The 21,963-nt window shown below is 44.8% G+C and overlaps 1 protein-coding gene across 2 annotated transcripts; it reads left to right on the forward strand.

Annotated features, from left to right (window-relative positions):
- Positions 1–16,824: 16,824 nt before the first annotated feature.
- LOC119278526 (disease resistance protein RGA5-like) lies at positions 16,825–21,746 on the forward strand. 2 transcript variants are annotated; one of them, XM_037559867.1, is made up of 7 exons: positions 16,825–17,213; positions 17,394–18,350; positions 18,560–20,513; positions 20,639–20,664; positions 20,760–20,793; positions 20,900–20,948; positions 21,332–21,746. In XM_037559867.1, the coding sequence occupies exons 2-4, from the start codon at positions 17,524–17,526 to the stop codon at positions 20,639–20,641; spliced, it is 2,784 nt and encodes a 927-aa protein (XP_037415764.1). In that variant the 5' UTR covers positions 16,825–17,213; positions 17,394–17,523; the 3' UTR covers positions 20,642–20,664; positions 20,760–20,793; positions 20,900–20,948; positions 21,332–21,746. The 2 variants fall into 2 exon arrangements, with proteins under 2 accessions (XP_037415764.1, XP_037415763.1); XM_037559866.1 differs by having other exon boundaries at positions 18,560–20,664.
- Positions 21,747–21,963: the final 217 nt, after the last annotated feature.

The following is a 21,963-nucleotide window of genomic DNA, read 5'->3' on the forward strand; positions in this document are numbered from 1 at the left end:
ACCCCAGAACTCATTGAGACTTAATCACATGGTGATGTGAACTAGTTTAGACACTAGTAAACTCTTTGGATGTTGGTCACATGGCGATGTGACCTATCAGTGTTAATCACATGGCGATGTGAACTAGATTATTGACTCTACTGCAAGTGGGAGACTGTTGGAAATATGCCCTAGAGGCAATAATAGATTAGTTATTATTATTATGTGATAATCATTTATTATCCATGCTATAATTGTATTGATAGGAAACTTACATACATGTGTGTGGGTACATAGACAACACCATGTCCCTGGTAAGCCTCTAGTTGACTAGCTCATTGATCAATAGATGGTTATGGTTTCCTGACCATGGACATTGGATGTCATTGATAACGGGATCACATCATTAGGATAATGATGTGATGGACAAGACCCAATACTAAGCCTAGCACAAAGATCGTAGTTCGTATGCTAAAGCTTTTCTAATGTCAAGTATCATTTCCTTAGACCATGAGATTGTGCAAATCCCGGATACCGTAGGAATGCTTTGGGTGTATCAAACGTCACAATGTAACTGGATGGCTATAAAGATGCACTACAGGTATCTCCGAAAGTGTGTGTTGGGTTGGCATGAATCAAGACTCGGATTTGTCACTCCGTGTAACGGAGAGGTATCTCTGGGCCCACTCAGTAGGACATCATTATAATGTGCACAATGTGACCAAGGGGTTGATCACGGGATGATGTGTTACTGAACGAGTAAAGAGACTTGCCGGTAACGAGATTGAACAAGGTATCGGCATACCGACGATCGAATCTCGGGCAAGTACAATACCGCTAGACAAAGGGAATTGTATACGGGATTGATTGAGTCCTTGACATCGTGGTTCATCCGATGAGATCATCGTGGAACATGTGGGAGACAACATGGGTATCCAGATCCCGCTGTTGGTTATTGACCGGAGAACGTCTCGGTCATGTCTGCATGATTCCCGAACCTATAGGGTCTACACACTTAAGGTTCGATGACGCTAGGGTTATAAAGGAAGTTTGTATGTGGTTACCGAATGTTGTTCGGAGTACTGTATGAGATCCAGGACGTCAAGAGGAGTTCCGGAATGGTCCGGAGGTAAAGATTTATATATGGGAAGTCCTGTTTTGGTCACCAGAAAAGTTTCGGGTGTTATCGGTAATGCACCAGGACCACCGAGAGGGTCCCGGGGGTCCACCAAGTGGGGCCACCGGCCCCAGAGGGCTGCATGGGCCAAGTGTGGGAGGGGACCAGCCCCAGGTGGGCTGGTGCGCCCCCCACCAAGGCCCAAGGTGCCTAGGGTTTGGGGGAAACCCTAAAAGGGGGGCACCCCCTTGCCTTGGGGGGCAAGGCAAAACCCCTGGCCGCCGCCCCCTCCTCAAATTGGATCTGAGGGGGCCGACCCCCCTCTCCCTTGCCCCTATATATATGTGGGGGGTGGGAGGGCAGCCGCAGCCCAAGTTCTGGCGCAGTCCTCCCCCTCTCCTAAGTACTCCTCCTCTCCCGCGGTGGTTGGTGAAGCCCTGCAGGATTGCCACGCTCCTCCACCACCACCACGCTATCATGCTGCTGCTGGACGGAGTCTTCCCCAACCTCTCCCTCTCTCCTTGCTGGATCAAGGCAGGGGAGACGTCACCGGGCTGTGCGTGTGTTGAATGCGGAGGTGCCGGCCGTTCGGCACTAGGATCTCCGGTGATTTGGATCACGATGAGTACGACTCCTTCAACCCCGTTCTCTTGAACGCTTCCGCTTAGCGATCTACAAGGGTATGTAGATGCACTCCCCTCTCCCTCGTTGCTAGTTTCTCCATAGATAGATCTTGGTGACTCGTAGGAAAATTTTGAATTTCTGCTACGTTCCCCAACAGTGGCATCATGAGCTAGGTTTATTGCGTAGATTCTATGCACGAGTAGAACGCAAAGTAGTTGTGGGCGTTGATTTTGTTCAATATGCTTACCGTTACCAGTCCAATCTTGATTCGGCGCCATTGTGGGATGAAGCGGCTTGGACCGACCTTACACATACACTTACGTGAGACAGGTTCCACCGACTGACATGCACTTGTTGCATAAGGTGGCTAGCGGGTGCCAGTCTCTCCCACTTTAGTCGGATCGGATTCGATGAAAAGTGTCCTTATGAAGGGTAAATAGCAATTGACATATCACGTTGTGGTTTTTGCGTAGGTAAGAAACGTTCTTGCTAGAAACCCATAGCAGCCAGGTAAAACATGCAAACAACAATTAGAGGACGTCTAACTTGTTTTTGCAGGGTATGCTATGTGATGTGATATGGCCAAAAAGAATGTGATGAATGATATGTGATGTATGAGATTGATCATGTTCTTGTAATAGGAATCACGACTTGCATGTCGATGAGTATGACAACCGGCAGGAGCCATAGGAGTTGTCCTAATTTATTGTATGACCTGTGTGTCATTAAACAACGCCATGTAATTACTTTACTTTATTGCTAACCGGTAGCCATAGTAGTAGAAGTAATAGTTGGCGAGACAACTTCATGAAGACACAATGATGGAGATTATGATGATGGAGATCATGGTGTCGTGCCGGTGACGATGATGATCGTGGAGCCCCGAAGATGGAGATCAAAAGGAGCAAAATGATATTGGCCATATCATGTCACTTTTTCATTGCATGTGATGTTTATCATGTTTATGCATCTTATTTGCTTAGAACGGCGGTAGTAAATAAGATGATCCCTCATTAAACTTTCAAGAAAGTGTTCCCCCTAACTGTGCACCGTTGCGAAAGTTCGTCGTTTCGAAGCACCACGTGATGATCGGGTGTGATAGATTCTAACGTTCACATACAACGGGTGTAAGCCAGATTTACACACGCGAGACACTTAGGTTGACTTGACAAGCCTAGCATGTACAGACATGGCCTCGTAACACAAGAGACCGAAAGGTCGAGCATGAGTCATATAGTAGATACGATCAACATGAAGATGTTCACCGATGATGACTAGTCCGTCTCACGTGATGATCGGACACGGCCTAGTTGACTCGGATCATGTAATCACTTAGATGACTAGAGGGATGTCTATCTGAGTGGGAGTTCATTAGATGAACTTAATTATCCTGAACATGGTCAAAAGGTTTTTGCAAATTATGTCGTAGCTCGCGCTTTAGTTCTACTGTTTAGATATGTTCCTAGAGAAAATTTAGTTAAAAGTTGATAGTAGCAATTATGCGGACTGGGTCCGTAAACTGAGGATTGTCCTCGTTGCTTCGTAGAAGGCTTATGTCCTTAATGCACCGCTCGGTGTGCTGAACCTCGAACGTCATCTGTGGATGTTGCAAACATTTGACATACACGTTTTGATAACTACGTGATAGTTCAGTTAAACGGTTTAGAGTTGAGGCACCAAAGACGATTTCAAAACATCGCGGAACATATGAGATGTTTCGAGGGCTGAAATTGGGATTTTAGGCTCGTGCCCACGTCAAGAGGTATAAGACCTCCGACGATTCTCTTAGCCTGCAAACAAAGGGAGAAAAACTCAATCGTTGAGCTTGTGCTCAGATGGTCTGAGTACAACAATCACTTGAATCGAGTGGGAGTTGATCTTCCAGATGAGATAGTGATGTTTCTCCAAAGTCATTGCCACCAAGCTGCTAAAGCTTCGTGATGAACTATAACATATCAGGGATAGATATGATGATCCTTGAGGTATTCACGATGTTTGACACCGTGAAAGTAGAAATCAAGAAGGAGCATCAATTGTTGATGGTTGGTGAAACCACTAGTTTCAAGAAGGGCAAGGGCAAGAAGGGATACTTCATGAAACGGCAAATCAGCTGCTGCTCCAGTGAAGAAACCCAAGGTTGAACCTAAACCCGAGACTAAGTGCTTTTGTAATAAGGGGAACAACCACTGGAGCAGGATTACCCTAGATACTTGGTAGATAAGAAGGTTGGCAAGGTCGATAGAAGTATATTGGATATACATTATGTTAACGTGTACTTTACTAGTACTCCTAGTAGCACCAGGGTATTAGATACCGGTTCGGTTGCTAAGTGTTAGTAACTCGAAATAAAAAGCAACGGAATAAACCGATACTAGCTAAAGGTGAGCTGACGATATGTGTTGGAAGTGTTTCCAAGGTTGATGTGATCAAGCATCGCACGCTCCCTCCACCATCGAGATTGGTGTTAAAATAATTGTTATTTGGTGTTTGCGTTGAGCATAGACATGATTGGATTATGTCTATCGCAATACGGTTATTCATTTAAGGAGAATAATGGTTACTCTGTTTATTTGAATAATACCTTCAATGGTATTGCACCTAAAAGGAATGGTTTATTGAATCTCGATCGTAGTGATACACATTTTCATGCCAAAAGATATAAGATAGTAATGATAGTACCACTTACTTGTGGCACTGCCATGTAAGTCATATTGGTGTAAAACGCATGAAGAAGCTCCATGTTGATGGATCTTTGGACTCACTCGTTTTTGAAAAGTTTGAGACATGCGAACCATGTCTATTGGTGTATACGCATGAAGAAACTCCATGCAGATGGATCGTTTGGACTCACTTGATTTTGAATCACTTGAGATATGCAAATCATACCACATGGGCAAGATGACTGAAAAGCCTCGGTTTCAGTAAGATGGAACAAGATAGCAACTTGTTGGAAGTAACACATTTTGATGTGTGCAGTCCAATGAGTGCTGAGGCATGCAGTGAATATCGTTATGTTCTTACTTCACAGATGATTCGAGTAGATGTTGAGTATATTTACTTGATGAAACACAAGTCTGAATTATTGAATGGTTCAAGTAATTTCAGAGTGAAGTTAAAGATCATCGTGACAAGAGGATAAAATGTCTATGATATGATCATGGAGATGAGTATCTGAGTTACGAGCTTTGGCACGCAATTAAGACATTGTGGAAATTGTTTCACAATTAATACCGCCTGGAACACCATAGTGTGATGGTGTGTCCGAACATCATAGTTGCACCCTATTGGATTTGGTGCGTACCATGATGTCTCTTATCGAATTGCCACTATCGTTCATGGGTTAGGCATTAGAGACAACCGCACTCACTTTAATAGGGCACCACGTAATTCCGTTGAGACGACACCGTTTGAACTATGGTTTGGAGAAACCTAAGTTGTCGTTTCTTGAAAGTTTGGGACTGCGACGCTTATGTGAAAAAGTTTCATCGTGATAAGCTCGAACCCAAAACGGATAAATACATCTTCATAGGATACCCAAAATGGTTGGGTATACCTCCTATCTCAGATCTGGAAGCAAAAGTAATTGTTTCTAGAAACGGGTCCTTTCTCGAGGAAAAGTTTCTCTCGAAAGAATTGAGTGGGAGGATGGTGGAGACTTGATGAGGTTATTGAACCGTCACTTCAACTAGTGTGTAGCAGGGCACAAGAAGTTGTTCCTGTGGCGCCTACACCAATTGAAGTAGAAGCTTATGATGGCGATCATGAAGTTTCGGATCAAGTCACTACCGTACCTCGTAGGGTGACAAGGATGCGTACTACTTCAGAGTGGTACGCAATCCTGTCTTAGAGGTCATGTTGCTAGACAAAAATGAACCTACGAGCTATGGAGAAGCGATGGTGGGCCCGGATTCCGACGAATGGCTCGAGGCCATAAAATCCGAGAAAGGATCCATGACTTTGGAAAAAATACTTGATGGTTGTAAGGCCGTTGGGTACAGATGGATTTTAAAAGGAAGATAGACAAACGATGGTAAGAATCACCATTAAGAAAGCTCGACTTGTCGTTAAGATGTTTTCCGACAAGTTCAAGGAGTTGACTACGGTGAGGCTTTCTCACTCGTAGCGATTCTAAGAGTCTGTTGGAAATGGATTAGCAGTTACTGCATTATTTATGAAATCTTGCAGATAGAATGTCAAAACATTGTTTCCTCGACAGTTTTCTTAAGGAAAGGTTGTATGTGATACAACCAGAAGGTTTTGACAAATCCTGAAAGACGCTAACAGGTACGCAAAGCTCTAGCAATCCTTCTAAGGACTGGGGTAAGCATCTCGGAGTTGGAATGTACGCTTTGATGAGATGATCAAAGATTTTGGGTTTGTACAAAGTTTATGAGAAACTTGTATTTCCAAAGAAGTGAGTGGGAGCACTATAGAATTTTTGATGAGTGTATGTTGTTGACATATTGTTGATCGGAAATGATGTCGAATTTCTGGAAAGCATATAGGGTTATTTGAAAGGTGTTTTTCAATAGAAAACCTCGAATAAGCTGCTTGAACATTGAGCATCAAGATCTATGAGGATAGATCAAAACGCTAAATGGTACTTTCAAATGAGCACATACCTTGGCATGATCTTGAAGGTGTTCAAGATGGATCAGTCAAGAAGGAGTTCTTGCCTGAGTTGTAAGGTATGAATTTAAGAGTTAAAGCTCGACCACGACAGAAGAGAGACAAAGGACGAAGGTCGTCCACTATGCTTCAGACGTAGGCTCTATAGTACGCTATGCTGTGTACCGCACCGGAAGTGTGCCTTGCCATGAGTCAGTCAAGGGGTACAAGAATGATCCAGGAACGGATCATTGGACAGCGGTCAAAATTATCCTTAGAGGAATAAGGAAATGTTTCTCGATTATGGAGGTGATAAAGAGTTCGGCGTAAAGGGTTACGTCGATGCAAGCTTTAACACCTATCCGAATGACTCTGAGTAGCAAACCGGATACATATATTGGAGCAACCATTTGGAATAGCTTCAAGTGGAGCGTGGAAGCAACATTTACAATATGACATAGAGAATTGCGAAGTACATACGGATCTGAATGTTGCGGACCCGTTGACTAAAACCTCTCTCACAAGAAAAACATGATCAAACCCCAGAACTCATTGAGACTTAATCACATGGTGATGTGAACTAGTTTAGACACTAGTAAACTCTTTGGATGTTGGTCACATGGCGATGTGACCTATCAATGTTAATCACATGGCGATGTGAACTAGATTATTGACTCTAGTGCAAGTGGGAGACTGTTGGAAATATGCCCTAGAGGCAATAACAGATTAGTTATTATTATTATATGATAATCATTTATTATCCATGCTATAATTGTATTGATAGGAAACTCAGATACATGTGTGGGTACATAGACAACACCATGTCCCTGGTAAGCCTCTAGTTGACTAGCTCGTTGATCAATAGATGGTTATGGTTTCCTGACCATGGACATTGGATGTCGTTGATAACGGGATCACATCATTAGGAGAATGATGTGATGGACAAGACCCAATACTAAGCCTAGCACAAAGATCGTAGTTCGTATGCTAAAGCTTTTCTAATGTCAAGTATCATTTCCTTAGACCATGAGATTGTGCAAATCCCGGATACCGTAGGAATGCTTTGGGTGTATCAAACGTCACAACGTAACTGGATGGCTATAAAGGTGCACTATAGGTATCTTCGAAAGTGTCTGTTGGGGGCATGAATCAAGACTGGGATTTGTCACTCCGTGTATCGGAGAGGTATCTCTGGGCCCACTCGGTAGGACATAATCATAATGTGCACAATGTGACCAAGGGGTTGATCACGGGATGATGTGTTATGGAACGAGTAAAGAGACTTGCCGGTAATGAGATTGAACAAGGTATCGGCATACCGACGATCGAATCTCGGGCAAGTACAATACCGCTAGACAAAGGGAATTGTGTACGGGATTGATTGAGTCCTTGACATCGTGGTTCATCCGATGATATCATCGTGGAACATGTGGGAGCCAACATGGGTATCCAGATCCCGCTGTTGGTTATTGACTGGAGAACGTCTCGGTCATGTCTGCATGGTTCCCGATCCCGTAGGGTCTACACACTTAAGGTTCGATGACGCTAGGGTTATAAAGGAAGTTTGTATGTGGTTACCGAATGTTGTTCGGAGTCCCAGATGAGATCCCGGACGTCACGAGGAGTTCCAGAATGGTCCGGAGGTAAATATTTATATATTGGAAGTCCTGTTTTGGTCACCGGAAAAGTTTCGGGTGTTATCGGTAATGTACCGGGACCACTGGGAGGGTCCCGGGGGTCCACCAAGTGGGGCCACCGGCCCTAGAGGGCTGCATGGGCCAAGTGTGGGAGGGGACCAGCCCCAGGTGGGCTGGTGCGCCCCCCCACCAAGGCCCAAGGCGCCTAGGGTTTGGGGGAAACCCTAAAAGGGGGGCGCCCCCTTGCCTTGGGGGGCAAGGCAAAACCCCTGGCCGCCGCCCCCTCCTCAGATTGGATCTGAGGGGGCCGGGCCCCCTCTCCCTTGCCCCTATATATATGTGGGGGTGGGAGGGCAGCCGCACCCCAAGTTCTGGCGCATCCCTCCCCCTCTCCCAAGTACTCCTCCTCTCCCGCGGTGCTTGGCGAAGCCCTGCAGGATTGCCACGCTCCTCCACCACCACCACGCTGTCGTGCTGCTGCTGGACGGAGTCTTCCCCAACCTCTCCCTCTCTCCTTGCTGGATCAAGGCATGGGAGACGTCACCGGGCTGTACGTGTGTTGAATGCGGAGGTGCCGTCCGTTCGGCACTAGGATCTCCGGTGATTTGGATCACGATGATTACGATTCCTTCAACCCCTTTCTCTTGAACGCTTCCGCTTAGCGATCTACAAGGGTATGTAGATGCACTCCCCTCTCTCTCGTTGCTTGTTTCTCCATATATAGATCTTGGTGACTCGTAGGAAAATTTTGAATTTCTGCTACGTTCCCCAACATAGGGTTCATATTTTCACTAGTGCAAGTTCTCTCAACAATAATAACATAATTGGATCATATAACAATCCCTCAACGTGCAACAAAGAGTCACTCCAAAGTCACTAATAGCAGAAAACAAAAGAAGAGATTATTGTAGGGTACGAAACCACCTCAAAGTTATTCTTCCGATCAATTCATTGGGCTATTCCTATAAGTGTCACAAACAACCCTAGAGTTCATAGTAAAATAACACCTTAAGACATACATCAACCAAAACCCTAATGTCACATAGATACTCCAATGTCACCACAAGTATCTGCGGTTTTGATTATACGATATGCATCACACAATCTCAGATTCATCTATTCAAACCAACACAAAGTACTTCATAGAGTGCCCCAAAGTTTATACCGGAGAGTCAAGACGAAAATGTGTGCCAACCCCTATGCATAGATTCCCAAGGTCACGGAACCCGCAAGTTGATCACCAAAACATACATCAAGTGGATCACGTGAATATCCCATTGTCACCACAGATAAGCACATGCAAGGCATACATCAAGTGTTCTCAAATCCTTAAAGACTCAATCCGATAAGATAACTTCAAAGGGAAAACTCAATCCATTACAAGAAGGTAGAGGGGGAGAATCATCATAATATCCAACTATAGTAGCAAAGCTCGCGGTACATCAAGATCATGCCAAATCAATAAGACGAGAGAAAGAGAGAGATATCAAACACATAACTATACTGGTACATACCCTCAGCCCCGAGGGTGAACTACTCCCTCCTCGTCATGGAGAGCACCGGGATGATGAAGATGGCCACCGGTGATGATTCCCCCCTCCGGCAGGGTGTCAGAACGGGGTCCCGATTGGTTATTGGTGGCTACAAAGGCTTGCGGCGGCGGAACTCCCGATCTAGGTTCTGTTCTAGAAGTTTGGGGATATATAAGAGGTGTTGGCGTCGGGAAAAGTCAGGGGGGTCCATGAGGCAGCCACGAGGTAGGGGGCGTGCCCAGGGGGTAGGGCACACCCTCCACCCTCATGGTGGCCTCGCCACTCTTCTGGTCCATCTTCGATGCTCCGTGGGCTTCTTCTGGTCCAAAAATAATCTTCATAAATTTTCAGGTTAATTGGACTCCGTTTGATATTCCTTTCCGAGAAACTCAAAAACAAGGAAAAAATAGAAGCTGGCACTGGGCTCTAGGTTAACAGGTTAGTCCCAACAATAATATAAAATAACATATATATGCATATAAAACATCGAAGATGGACAATATAATAGCATGGAACAATAAAAAATTATAGATATGTTGGGGACATATCATTTCTCTCCGCAAGGAATATATTAGATCAAGCATCATGTCATGTACACCATAAGCTTTTGTTGTCTTCATAGTCGATGTCTATCGGTTGGATCATGCTTTTCTTTATCAAGTCATTGAAGTAACCCTCTCCTAGCTCAAATGGGCCAATTTCTCGTTTACATGATACATAAAACATCCAGATATCTATCTCCATATGAACTGGTCTCTCTTAATTTTGCAATCTTCTGGATATATGCTTACATATAATAAGTGATGTGAAGGTAGATCATAGAACAACAACATAATCTTTAGTCTTAAACAAGGTGGAGTAGACTAGAGATAGAATGCAATATGTGTCACATACAAAACAACAACATGGAAAGTAGCAAAGAAATAGTAGAGGGAGCTCCTGACTTGTAGATTATGTCAAAGAAATGATTAGAGTCAAGCTTCTTTTACTACCAGTTTTGATCTACCTTACCATCTATAGGATTAGTTATTATATGTAAGTATGTTTTCAAAAGATTAGAAGATTAAGCAAGGTCAATTGATATGTAAATGGATAGCTGAATGTTTTGTTTATCATGAAAAACAAGATATTAGCTTCTTTGAGACCAGTGATAGAGTTACTCAATGAGACCATAAATAGAAACATGATTGAACCAACATAAATCGATATTGATGAAGGCATGGAAAAAATCTTATCGTATACAAGATGTGATGATTGATCCCATATGTTTTTGCCAAGTGAAGAAAACCACTTGTATGGCATTAGGTGAAACTGATCTATCTAAAGGAAAGATTTGAAAATTATCCATCCAGAAGAGGGTGATAGATATGACTACCATCAGAAGCAGCAACAATGCCACAAGTGAGCTCTCTTTGCAATATTAATGTCCAGTTGGCGTGTGTCCTCTTGATCTGTATATATGGATCTAGTTTGGACAGGATTTGGGGTTAATTTTCTCCGCAGATCGTATGGCTCGGGGTATTGGACTTTGTCCTTGACTTCACGTCGATGATTTGTGGGGTGATTTTTATCTTCTTCCGTTGATCTGTTCCGTCCCCGATCATGCTTTAACAACACATTTTCGGCAACTTCATCAGCGAATTCAGGAAATAGACACCATCGCGGGTATGATTTGCCTGTGTTTGCACGGCACAACTCCAGGTCTCTCTCGCTTTTGACAACCTCTACCCACTTGTCATTGAGTGTTTTTTGATTAGCTTGAAGTTGCTTCTGTTGCTTTTTCATACTGCGAGCGGTTGCAACGAGCCGTCATCAAAATCTTTCTTGCTCATACGGATGCTCAAGGACAATGAAATCCTTGGGTCCAAGGCTAACATCTTCCTCAGATTCAGGGAGGTAGTTACCACCTTCCCGTCGTCGGGATTTTCGAGGTCCTCATTATCGGACATCCATGTCGGCCGTTAACTTCAGCAGGTGTGGCGTTCTTGCCATTGACTTGGTCCTCGGCATCATCTGGGGTGGCTCCGTTATCGGTGGCCTCCGTATTGTTGGTCTGGCTCTCCTTGCCCCACCGGTACCCTTGGGTCACCTCCAAAGACGTTGGCCGCTTGGGGGGGGGTCCTTTGGGGTGTCGACCATGTATATGTAACGCTGTGGTCCGGTTGCCAGTATGGGATATGGCCATGGTTGATGCCACTCCTGATGTTCCATCGACATCTTCATAAATGTCCGTCGCCTCATTGGGCATATTTCAGTACGTCGGGTAAATCTTCAATCGTAGCGACTAGGTGGGTGGTGGGAGGGACATCAATTTCCCTATCGCCGGCTTTTACATCCGATCTGGTCATAGGCTGCTGATGAAATCGCGAGTTTCTGGATTCGGTCTACCACCTCGTTTAAGTGCGAGAGCTATACCGGGTCCATTGCTTGACTGTAGGCTGGGTTAACCTTCAGTACGCCCAACGGGTTGCTTGACGCAACCTTGGGGCATCGGTCAGCCAGCGTCGATTCCTAGTCTGTAGACGAAATGATCGGATCCGAGCCTGAGGCCGGCTCCGAAGTAAGACCTGACTCAAGATCAAGATCTAATGGGACAGTGGTCGGACCCGCACTCAAGGTTGGGTCCAACGTAAGGCCTGCCCCCGATTCTAGATCTAAAACTAGTTCCGGTGTCGAAGTCGCGCTAGTCGAAGAGATCTCAAGACGATCTGGCCTCCATCAAGAGAGGGCGACATTGCCGTGGGAGTCGGCAATGTATTCCAAGCTTCCAAACATGACGACTTGGTTCAGTTGAAGCTTTCGACGAGGTCGAGATGACCGGTCGTATTGGCGTGAAGAACAATGCTGCCAAACGCAAAGGGATGGTTGGGGACAAAGATGTCGCCACAACCAATGTTGTTGTTGATCTGAAGACGAGCCATTGATCCTTTTTTACCACACATCAGGACTTGTATGGGCCATCAATGTCGGTACTAAAACCGGCTGATCTCGCGGATAGGGGGTCTCAAGCTATGGATCTGGGAATGATGGGTAATAGGAGACAATGTTTACCGAGGTTCGGGCCCTCTCAAAGAGGTAAAACCCTACGTCCTGCTTTGATTATATTGATGATGGAATATCGAGTACAAGATGACCTACCTCGAGATTGTATGTTGTGTCCTAAACCCTAGGGCTGGTAATTGTGACTACGCCCCTAAAGACTAAACCCTATAGCTTATATAGGCATCATGGGTATCTAGGGTTACATATGGTCGTTTGCCAACTTGGAATAAACACGCCGGCAATTGGAGTTGTCCTTGAAGTATACACCAAGTCTGCTGCAGTGTCCGTCTTGATCACACAAGGATTCATAGCTTCCGGAGTCCTTCCTTGTGGAGATTGACGGGCCGTAAGCTCGGCCTATGGATTGTGGGTAATATAGGTTGGTACCCCCAAGTCCAGGACACCGTCAACGGGTCGAGACACCGACGATCATTTAGATTAGGTATTAGTTATACCTCCAAAGTCGGACTAGCACCATTTTGATGTAATTGTAATGAAATCCGTCATATTTATATGAAATCCGGTCGTGTTTATATGAAATCCGGACGTGTTTGAACGAATTTCATCTGTTAGTTCGAGTTGTTGTGAAAATGTATGCGACTAGCGTTAGATGGCTGCCTCCCGCATCCGTGTCCCCGGACTAGTCCCCCACCCCTGTCCGTGGACGGATGCGGGAGAAAATTTGCGGGTCACCGTTGGAGATGCCCTTACATGGGCCACAAGAGGCTAGTCAGCTCGTGGAAAGAACACGAACATGATGAATGGATCGATGAGAGCAACTAATCTAGGAGTACTCCTTCGGGATCCCATGCAAGGGTCACTTAGTGTGGGATGGGACCGCGCCATAAGGCGCACTTTCAGCCGCCGCCACATGTCGTGCTATGGGCGCTTCCTCCGGAATTTGTTTTTTTATCTGTACGTGTTTTCGGCTTTTAGCTAAAAAAAAGTTAGGATTTTTTCGGCTTTTCGGTTTCCCCCCAGTTTTTCTTAGGATTTGGACGCGAGAAAACACGATTCCTTTTTTCGTTCCACGAGAGGCACAAATTTACTTCTCGTGGAGGCACGGATTTTCTTTCGCGACAGGCATGATCGTGCCTGTCGGAAAGGGAAAAAGGTGTTTTTTCGTTCGGCGAGAGGCACAGATTTACTTCTCGTGGAGCATGGATATGCTTCCACGAGACGTACGATCATGCCTCTCGGAAAAAAAACATGTTTTCTTTTTTTGGTTCTGCAAGAGGCACGGATTTAGTTCTGATGGAGGCACGTATTTGCTTTCGCAAGAGGAACGGTCATGCCTCTCGTAAAGGGGGAAAACACGTTTTTTCCATCCGCCGGGAGGCATGGATTTAGTTCTCGTGGAGGCATCGTGCCTCTGAGAAAGAAAAAAAAACACCTTCTCTGTTCTGCGAGAGGCATGAATTTATTTCTCGTGCAGGCACATATTTGGTTCCGCAACAGACACGGTCGTGCCTCAGGGAAAAGAAAAAAGCATGGTTTTTTCGTTCCGCGAGAGGCATGAATTTGCCTCTCGGAAAAGGAAAAAAACGTGTTTTTTTGTTCCGAGAAAGGCACGGATTTGCTTCTGCGGGAAAGGAAAAAAACGTGTGCCTCTGCGGGAAGTGAAAAAACGTGCTCCAGGTTCGATTTCTATCGTCAAAAAAAAAGTTCGCAAAACCTTTCAACATATGATCTAGTTTTGAAGATCTCGATGCGAGAACTTGAACGGTGAAAACGGCTCGAGATTTGGACGCATGATTTAAGAGATAAAACGTTTTGAATAAACATATCTGCTCAAAAAGGAAGAACTCTGAGGTTGCGACAAGTGACGCGCATGTGGCGCACCACGTGTCACAAACCGAGGAGGTGTGAGTGATCTTCGAAAACAATACTACTACCTCTGTCTAGGTGAATAAGTCATTCACGCAGTTCTAGGTCATCGATTTGAGGAATTAAATATGTGTTATATGTCATGCAAAGTATATCACTAGATTTCTACACGGATGTAGTTTTTAAGTATATATTTTTTGTCACATATAATATATATTTAGAAAATTAAATTGTCGACCTAGGATTACGTGAATGACTTATTCACCGAGACGGAGGTAGTACTTAATTAGTGATTTTGATCGATTGTGCTTAAAAAACACAAATAGATCGATCTGGTTGCATCGCTCGTCCTCTGCCTCGCGTGGTTTTCGTCTGTCCGCCGCGCGACGTGCCTATGCCATAGGCCCTACTACTCCGAACTAGTGGAGGCAGCGAGGTGGAGTAGTAGTGCAGCGACGGCCAGCAAGCCCGCAAGAGATGGCGCACAGCCGGACCTCCAATCGACTCCGGCCGGCGGAGATTGTGATTGGAAGCGCAAGCGCGGGAGCCTAGGCGTTCCTAGTGGGAATTTCACTCCGGCTCGTGGTGGCTCGTGGCCGTCAGATCTCCAACGAGCACTAGACAGCGACCCGCCACGACGTGGGCCTTCGGCGGCAAGCGACGGCTAGGTGAGTTATTACCTACAATTTATGGAAAAATTATGCAATTGAATGCTGATTGTGTCGATTATGTTTATTCAGTTTCAGAATTATTCGTTTGGTTGTGTGGCTATTGTTTAGCGAGTTATTCTGTACTTTTGTGGTCTATATGAAATATTACTTACCCAAATATAAGAGTGTGCCCAGGCTTTGAAATATATGATACTTGTGGTGTTTGGTGCTCCCTTTGTAAAGAAATTTAAAACCGTTGGGATCACTAAGTAGCAAGCTTCAAAGCATCTGATATCGGGGTTCGTATCGGTTTGGCTTCGACATACCGGATGTCGGATATATCGGGTGATATATCGGACGATATGTAGATATATCGGAGAAACCAAGTCTTGTTTTTTTTTTCATTATTCTTGTTCAAGACATTTACTTTTAGTAAAAGAAAATGTATGATCTCAATGCTTTAACATAAAACTTTTAGATTCCTAGTTTATTAACTTGTTGATAAAGAAACTATTAAGGAAGGATTCACAAAATCTCTCTATGATTCAAAACAGTAAGATATATATGCATTTGTACAAAACATTGCACATGACTTGATAATATATAATGAAATTGTAAACGCATAATGCTTTCACTGCTTCCTAATAAAGAATTGTTGTCATCTACTCATCGTTCTATATCAGTGCACACATCAGTCGATGTTTCGGTTCATATCGGATGATATGTTGGAAAATGATATTTACCAAATGATGTGTTATGCTTATATCGGTAGAAGCCCCAAAAGTGATATATCGGCCGTATCGGCCTAGATTTAAAATCTGGCTAAGTAGTGATAACAGTGGGAGTAGATCAATAAATACTTTAGCTTACGGTGTGTCCAGGCTTTGAAAATTACGCTAGCTCCGTGCCATTGCTTGGTCGAATCACAATGAAGCAGTTAAATGACAAGGGACAACAGGAGGAGCGGTGTTTCATCGGCTCCATTGATGACGGTGGATCTCGGCGGCGTGGCGCAGTGGAGACTCGGCGCCTGATGAGCGGAGATGGACTCGCACAGGAGGGTGACGCTGCCTGGCGTCATGGTGGCGTCAGCGGCAGTTGGACCGGGCAAGGTTGATGCAGCAGTACAGCTCTCAAGATGGATTGGTGGCAGGTGGCTGCGGCGGCCTCATACCCGACAGGGGTCCTGGTTGAGAAGCACGCCGGACTGGTGGGTGCCCATACCCGGCAGGCGTCCTGGGTGGGACCTCAAGTCTTTAGATGTTTAGGTTTGGCTGCGTGGTCTGTTCGGTATTAGGCCCAGACTTTCAGCGCCCCTACATCAACTGGATAGGGATAGCGACAGTTGTTGCTTAGTTTGGTGGCTTTAGACTTATTGTTGTATGACTCTGTACGGTCTTGTGTCAATAATTAATAAAATGTCCATATGCATCGTCCAGATGCAGAGGCCGGGGGTCGTCCTTCTTTCCTAAAAAATGACATGTTTGTTCGGTGCAAAACTGCATAGTGCACATGCATCAATGGTTTGGTTTTCTTCATTCATACGACCCGTTTGCTTCGAGCAGCAGTGTTGCCGACAAGAGCGCGTGATCCCACTGCCACAGTTGCATCCAGCGTGTGAATGCCCTCGACTTAAATTGGTAGCCAACGCAGCGGTCCAACAGTGGCCAGTTTGGATCATACCAAGGCAGTTAAAGCTAGGACGGACCACTGGCAGCGTAGCCTGAGCTGCACTGCACATGACCAGACCACTCATCGCTCCGGCCGGTTGGTGGCTAAATTTAAGTCTTGTACTACAACCCGGGAAAATCATCAGTCCAATCTTTATGCTGCTCGCGGCAGCTACACACAACACACACACAAGCCATTACGAGAAGAGAAACAGAGAGGCGTCGGGGTTTCTTAGCTGTCGCCGCCGCCAAGCCTGCCCGCCCGCGTTCGAGCCTCACCGCCGGGCGCCGGCCGGCCCTGACTCCGGATCCGCCCGTCAGTTACTCGAGCCTGCACCAGACCCCGGCCCAGGCCCTGCTCCAACCCATTTGTCCCCTCCTCTTCCACCGGAGCCTCGAGCTGCTGATTTTAGTCGACCACCTCTACATCCTCGAGCCACGGTCGTCCATCTCCATCTCTAACCGCCCTGGTTCATCTCAGGCGTTCTCTACTGGTCTCTCTGCAAGCTCTTACTGTTTGTCTGAAGGTAATTTCACTCCCACTAGTCCACCTGTTGTTGTTTAGTTTCACTTCCACCTGTTTTGTGAACATCACAAAATTGTTGTTGTTGTTGTTGTTGTTGTTGTTGTTGTTGTTGTTGTTGTTGTTGTTGTTGTTGTTGTTTTATGCTGATCCTAAATGCTTGTAATCATTCATCTCACTCCAGGTTTCACACACTCCTGTATTCTCCGGAACAACAAACAAACACACAGTGAGGAGAGCCTTTGTAGCAACCAGCTGTTATCTTCCACCCAGTACTACCGCAATCTTGCATGTAGAGAGAGGTCCATCCCAGCATGGAGATCGCGATGGCAGCTATCCGCCCTCTCATCCCAAAGCTCGGCGAACTGCTTGTTGGCGAGTTCACCCTCGAGAAGCGCGTGAAGAAAGGCGTGGAGTCTCTTGTCAGAGAGATGACACTCATGCAAGCCGCGCTGCGTAAGGTGGGGAAGGTGCCAGCAGACCAGCTCGATGAGGGGACCAAGATCTGGGCAGGAATGGTGAGGGAGTTGTCCTACCAAATGGAGGATATCGTTGACTCATTCATGGTGTGTGTGGAGGATGGTGGCAAGCCTGCCAACCCAAAGAACAGAGTCAAGAAGTTGCTCAAGAAGACCAAGAGATTATTCAAGAAGGGGAAGGATCTCCATCGTATCTCTGATGCTCTCGAAGAAGTGTTTGTTCAAGCTAGGCAATTGGGCGAGCTGCGTCAAAGGTATGAACAAGAGACGCGGGATTCCGACGCTGGTGCTAGTGTTGACCCTCGCGTGATGGCCCTATACACAGATGTTACAAAGCTTGTCGGCGTTGAAGAACCACGAGACAAGTTGATCGACATGTTGATTGAAGGTGATGATTGGTCGAAGCATCCATTGAAGACGGTTTCTATTGTTGGATTTGGTGGGATGGGCAAGACAACTCTTGCCAAAGCAGTGTATGACAAGCTCAAAGTGCAATTTGATTGTGGTGCCTTTGTTTCAGTTTCTCAAAATCCCGACATCAAGAAGGTTTTCAAGAATATTTTGTATGAATTTGACAAGTGCAAGTATGCACACATTCATAATACAGAATGGCAAGAAAGACATCTGATCGATGAAATCATTGAATTTCTTAATGACAAGAGGTATTCTCCTTTTTTTCTGGTTATAACAATTCTTTGCTAATAGCAGATTGTTGATCCACTATATATAGGTTGTAGTGTTGACATAAATTTCTGGAGTTCTCTCCTCTGCATTTTTTCCCTTTATCTCATCATTTTTAATAATAGTATCTTTATAAAAAAATAGATATACCAATTGATTTGTAACCAAACTCTTGCAAACTATCATATAGGTATCTCATCGTAATTGATGATATATGGAATGAAAAATCATGGGAGCTAATCAAGTGTGCTTTCTCCAAGAAGAGTCATGGCAGTAAATTAATCACGACAACCCGTATCGTAAGTGTCTCTGAAGCATGTTGCTCTTCTAGTGATGATATTTACAGAATGAAACCTCTCTCGAATGATCTCTCGAGAAGGCTCTTCTGTAAAAGAGTATTTTCTCATGAGGAAGGGTGTCCTAAAGAATTGGTGCAAGTATCCGAAGACATCTTGAAGAAATGTGGTGGAATACCGTTAGCCATTATTACTATATCAAGTCTTATGGCTAACAAGCATCGGATAAACACAAAGGAGCAATGGTATGCTTTGCTCAATTCCATTGGCAGGGGACTCGCGGAAGACCGCAGCGTGGAGGAGATGAAGAAGATATTACTATTCAGCTATTATGATTTACCGTCATATTTGAGGCCTTGCTTATTATACCTAAGCATCTTTCCAGAAGATAGTCATATTTTAAGAGACAAGCTGATATGGAAGTGGATAGCCGAGGGCTTTGTTTATAGTGAAAACCAAGAAAGTAGCTTGTATGAGCTCGGTAAGAGCTACTTTAATGAGCTAGTGAATAGAAGTATGATCAGTCCAATAGACATTGAAGATAATTGGGGAGAGAAGGAGGAAGCTTGCAGTGTACATGACATGGTGCTTGATCTCATATGCTCAATTTCAAGTGAAGAGAACTTTGTCACTATATTGGATTGCACCAAGATAAAAATGTCTAACTCGCAAAGTAAGGTTCGTAGATTATCAATCCAAAATAGCAAAGTAGATGTGGAAACCACCGGGATGGCACAAGTAAGATCTCTTTTTTGGACCAATAATATTGCTGTAAAAAAACTGGATATTTCACGTTTCCAACTACTCCGTGTACTGGATTTGGAAGGTTGTGATGTCTCAGATATTGAATATGTGGGGAATCTGTTACATTTGAGGTACTTAGGGCTAAAAGGTACTGATGTCCAGGACCTTCCCATGGAAATAGGGAGCCTACAGTTTTTGCTTACCTTGGACTTAAGAAGTACTTGGATAACAGAATTGCCATCGAGTATTGTGCAACTAAGACATCTGATGTGCCTGTATATTGCCAATGAAACGAAGCTGCCGCCTGGGATATGTAACCTGACTTCTCTGGAAGTGCTAGGTGAACCGGTGTTGTCTGACAAGGACGTCAATGTTGTGAAAGAGCTGGGCCATCTGACAAAACTGAGGGTGCTCCGGTTTGGTTTGCAAGATCTGAATGAGAGTCTAGATAAAGCATCATTGGAATCCCTAGGTAAAGCTGTGGAGGAATCCCTAGGTAAGTTGTGCCAACTGGACAGTCTCTATATTGTGTCTGATGCTGAACATCTCAATTTGATGAGTGACAGTTGGGTGCCCCCTGTACAACTCCGTAGATTGCTTATTCCCTCAATGTCCAGTTTCTTCCAGACACTGCCAGCATGGATTAATCCTTCATCACTTCCTCTACTCGCCTATCTCAGTTTAACCGTGGATGAAGTGCGATCGGAGGACATCCGGCTTCTTGGGATGATGCCGGCTCTTTGTTCTCTCATGCTTATATGTCTTGCTGATTCCTCACGAGGGAATGTGGTGGAAGTGCCTGTCCTTTCCTCTGGTGCATTCCCATGTGCTACAGAGTGCTACTTCGTTTGTATTGACGTCGTGCCGTCAATGTTTCCACGAGGAGCAGCGCCAAGGCTTAAACGCCTTTCATTCACCTTCCCAGCTAAGTGGATCTCCCATGAAAACATTGATTTGGGCATGCGGCACCTCCCTTCCCTAGAGGAAGTCGATGTTTCAGTTGCAAAGGAGGAAGCTAGCGACTGGGAGGTGGATGAAGCAAAGGCTGCGCTGAGGGCCGCAGTGGAGGACCACCCCAACCGTCCCGTCCTTGACCTACGTTACTACTCCCTCCGTTCCAAATTAGATGACTTTCATTTGTCTAGAGATGGATGTATTTAGACACTAAACAAGTATAGATACATCCATATGTAGACAAGTGGGGGTCAAGTATTTTGGAACGGAGGGAGTAGCACACAAGCATGCATGGGGAAAAGTACGTACACTAGCCGCACAAGAAGCATGTATTTCCATTATCTCATCTGTACATTCTCCCAGTTGTTCATTGCCCTTTCTTTGTTTCTTGCTCAGTTCTAGGCAGAGAGGAAGCGAAGCATGCGTCAAGGTTTGCCAGATATATACTCCTCCACGAGCTACCTCTGTTGTTCCTGTAGTTCTTTTTTTTTTCTTTCTCATCAAGTGTCTAATTTCTCTCTTCTTCGGTTTTTCAGTTTGAAGCGGACGGATTGCTCAGATCGATTAATCAAATCTCGCAATCAGGTATATTATACTAACTCCATTGATTAGATGCACCAAACTATTCTTACTTTCTGCATTTTCTTTAGCCAAAATGTTGCAACAACCATCTATTCAGTGTTGGTCTCTTAATTTATTTACACTGGAAAGATACATATATAGGGCCACTTAATTGTTTTTCTCTACTAGCACGAACCTTTTTTTTTCACTTATGGTGCATACATACATAACATCAATTATTTCTTCTGCTTGCCAAATGATCACATACAACGTAGCCCGGGTTAGCAAGCAATCTGCTAGTAATATGTGTATAGACCTTTGCTCTAGCTGGATGGACTCTGTTTTCTTCTTCTGTGTAACATTTAACAGAACCATTCACATGTATATCCTTCCACATGGAATTGCAGGTAGTAGCAGCTAAAAATTCTCGTCCACCTGAGCTTCGATCGTGCAAGCCTCCAAACCGGGCGCCGCCTTTATTCCAACCAAAACAGTCAAGCATACTGCGTTTGCCTTGCCGTTTGACTCATCTTCCTTCTGTATCGAGACGAAGCTCTCAATCTGTCCACTCATGTCTGAATTCTCAACTTGCTTCTGGCAATTCAAGAACCATTAAGTTTGTATCCCCCCTCCCCCCTGCTTTTCGCCCATTACGAACCATTAGTTATTATTAGGTTTGGCTGTTCTCTTGCCTTCTTCATTGAACTCCTTTGGTTGTAACAACTTAATTTCAGACTCGATGTTCATTCCAGACACACAAACTATAAATAGTTGCGTCCAGTTTGTACTATGTTCTTAAGTTTCATCTTTTTTTATTTGTCATATTCGCTTGTTCAAATATGCCGTTTTGATTTGACATCTCTTACATATTTAGTCTGTAGAGTTATTCGCCCTTATGTGATGCAATGGTTTCCGGAGGTAAGAATGATTGGGTGTACTCCCTGTCTCCCTTCATCGACTGTCAGTCTTCTCCTTTAGAAATCCAACTGAAGCTGAAAGCCACAAGCTCGGCTCAACACCAAACTAAGGCAATGTGTCT

This window comes from Triticum dicoccoides, chromosome 3B (genome assembly GCF_002162155.2).
Source record: "Triticum dicoccoides isolate Atlit2015 ecotype Zavitan chromosome 3B, WEW_v2.0, whole genome shotgun sequence".
NCBI lineage: Eukaryota > Viridiplantae > Streptophyta > Magnoliopsida > Poales > Poaceae > Triticum > Triticum dicoccoides.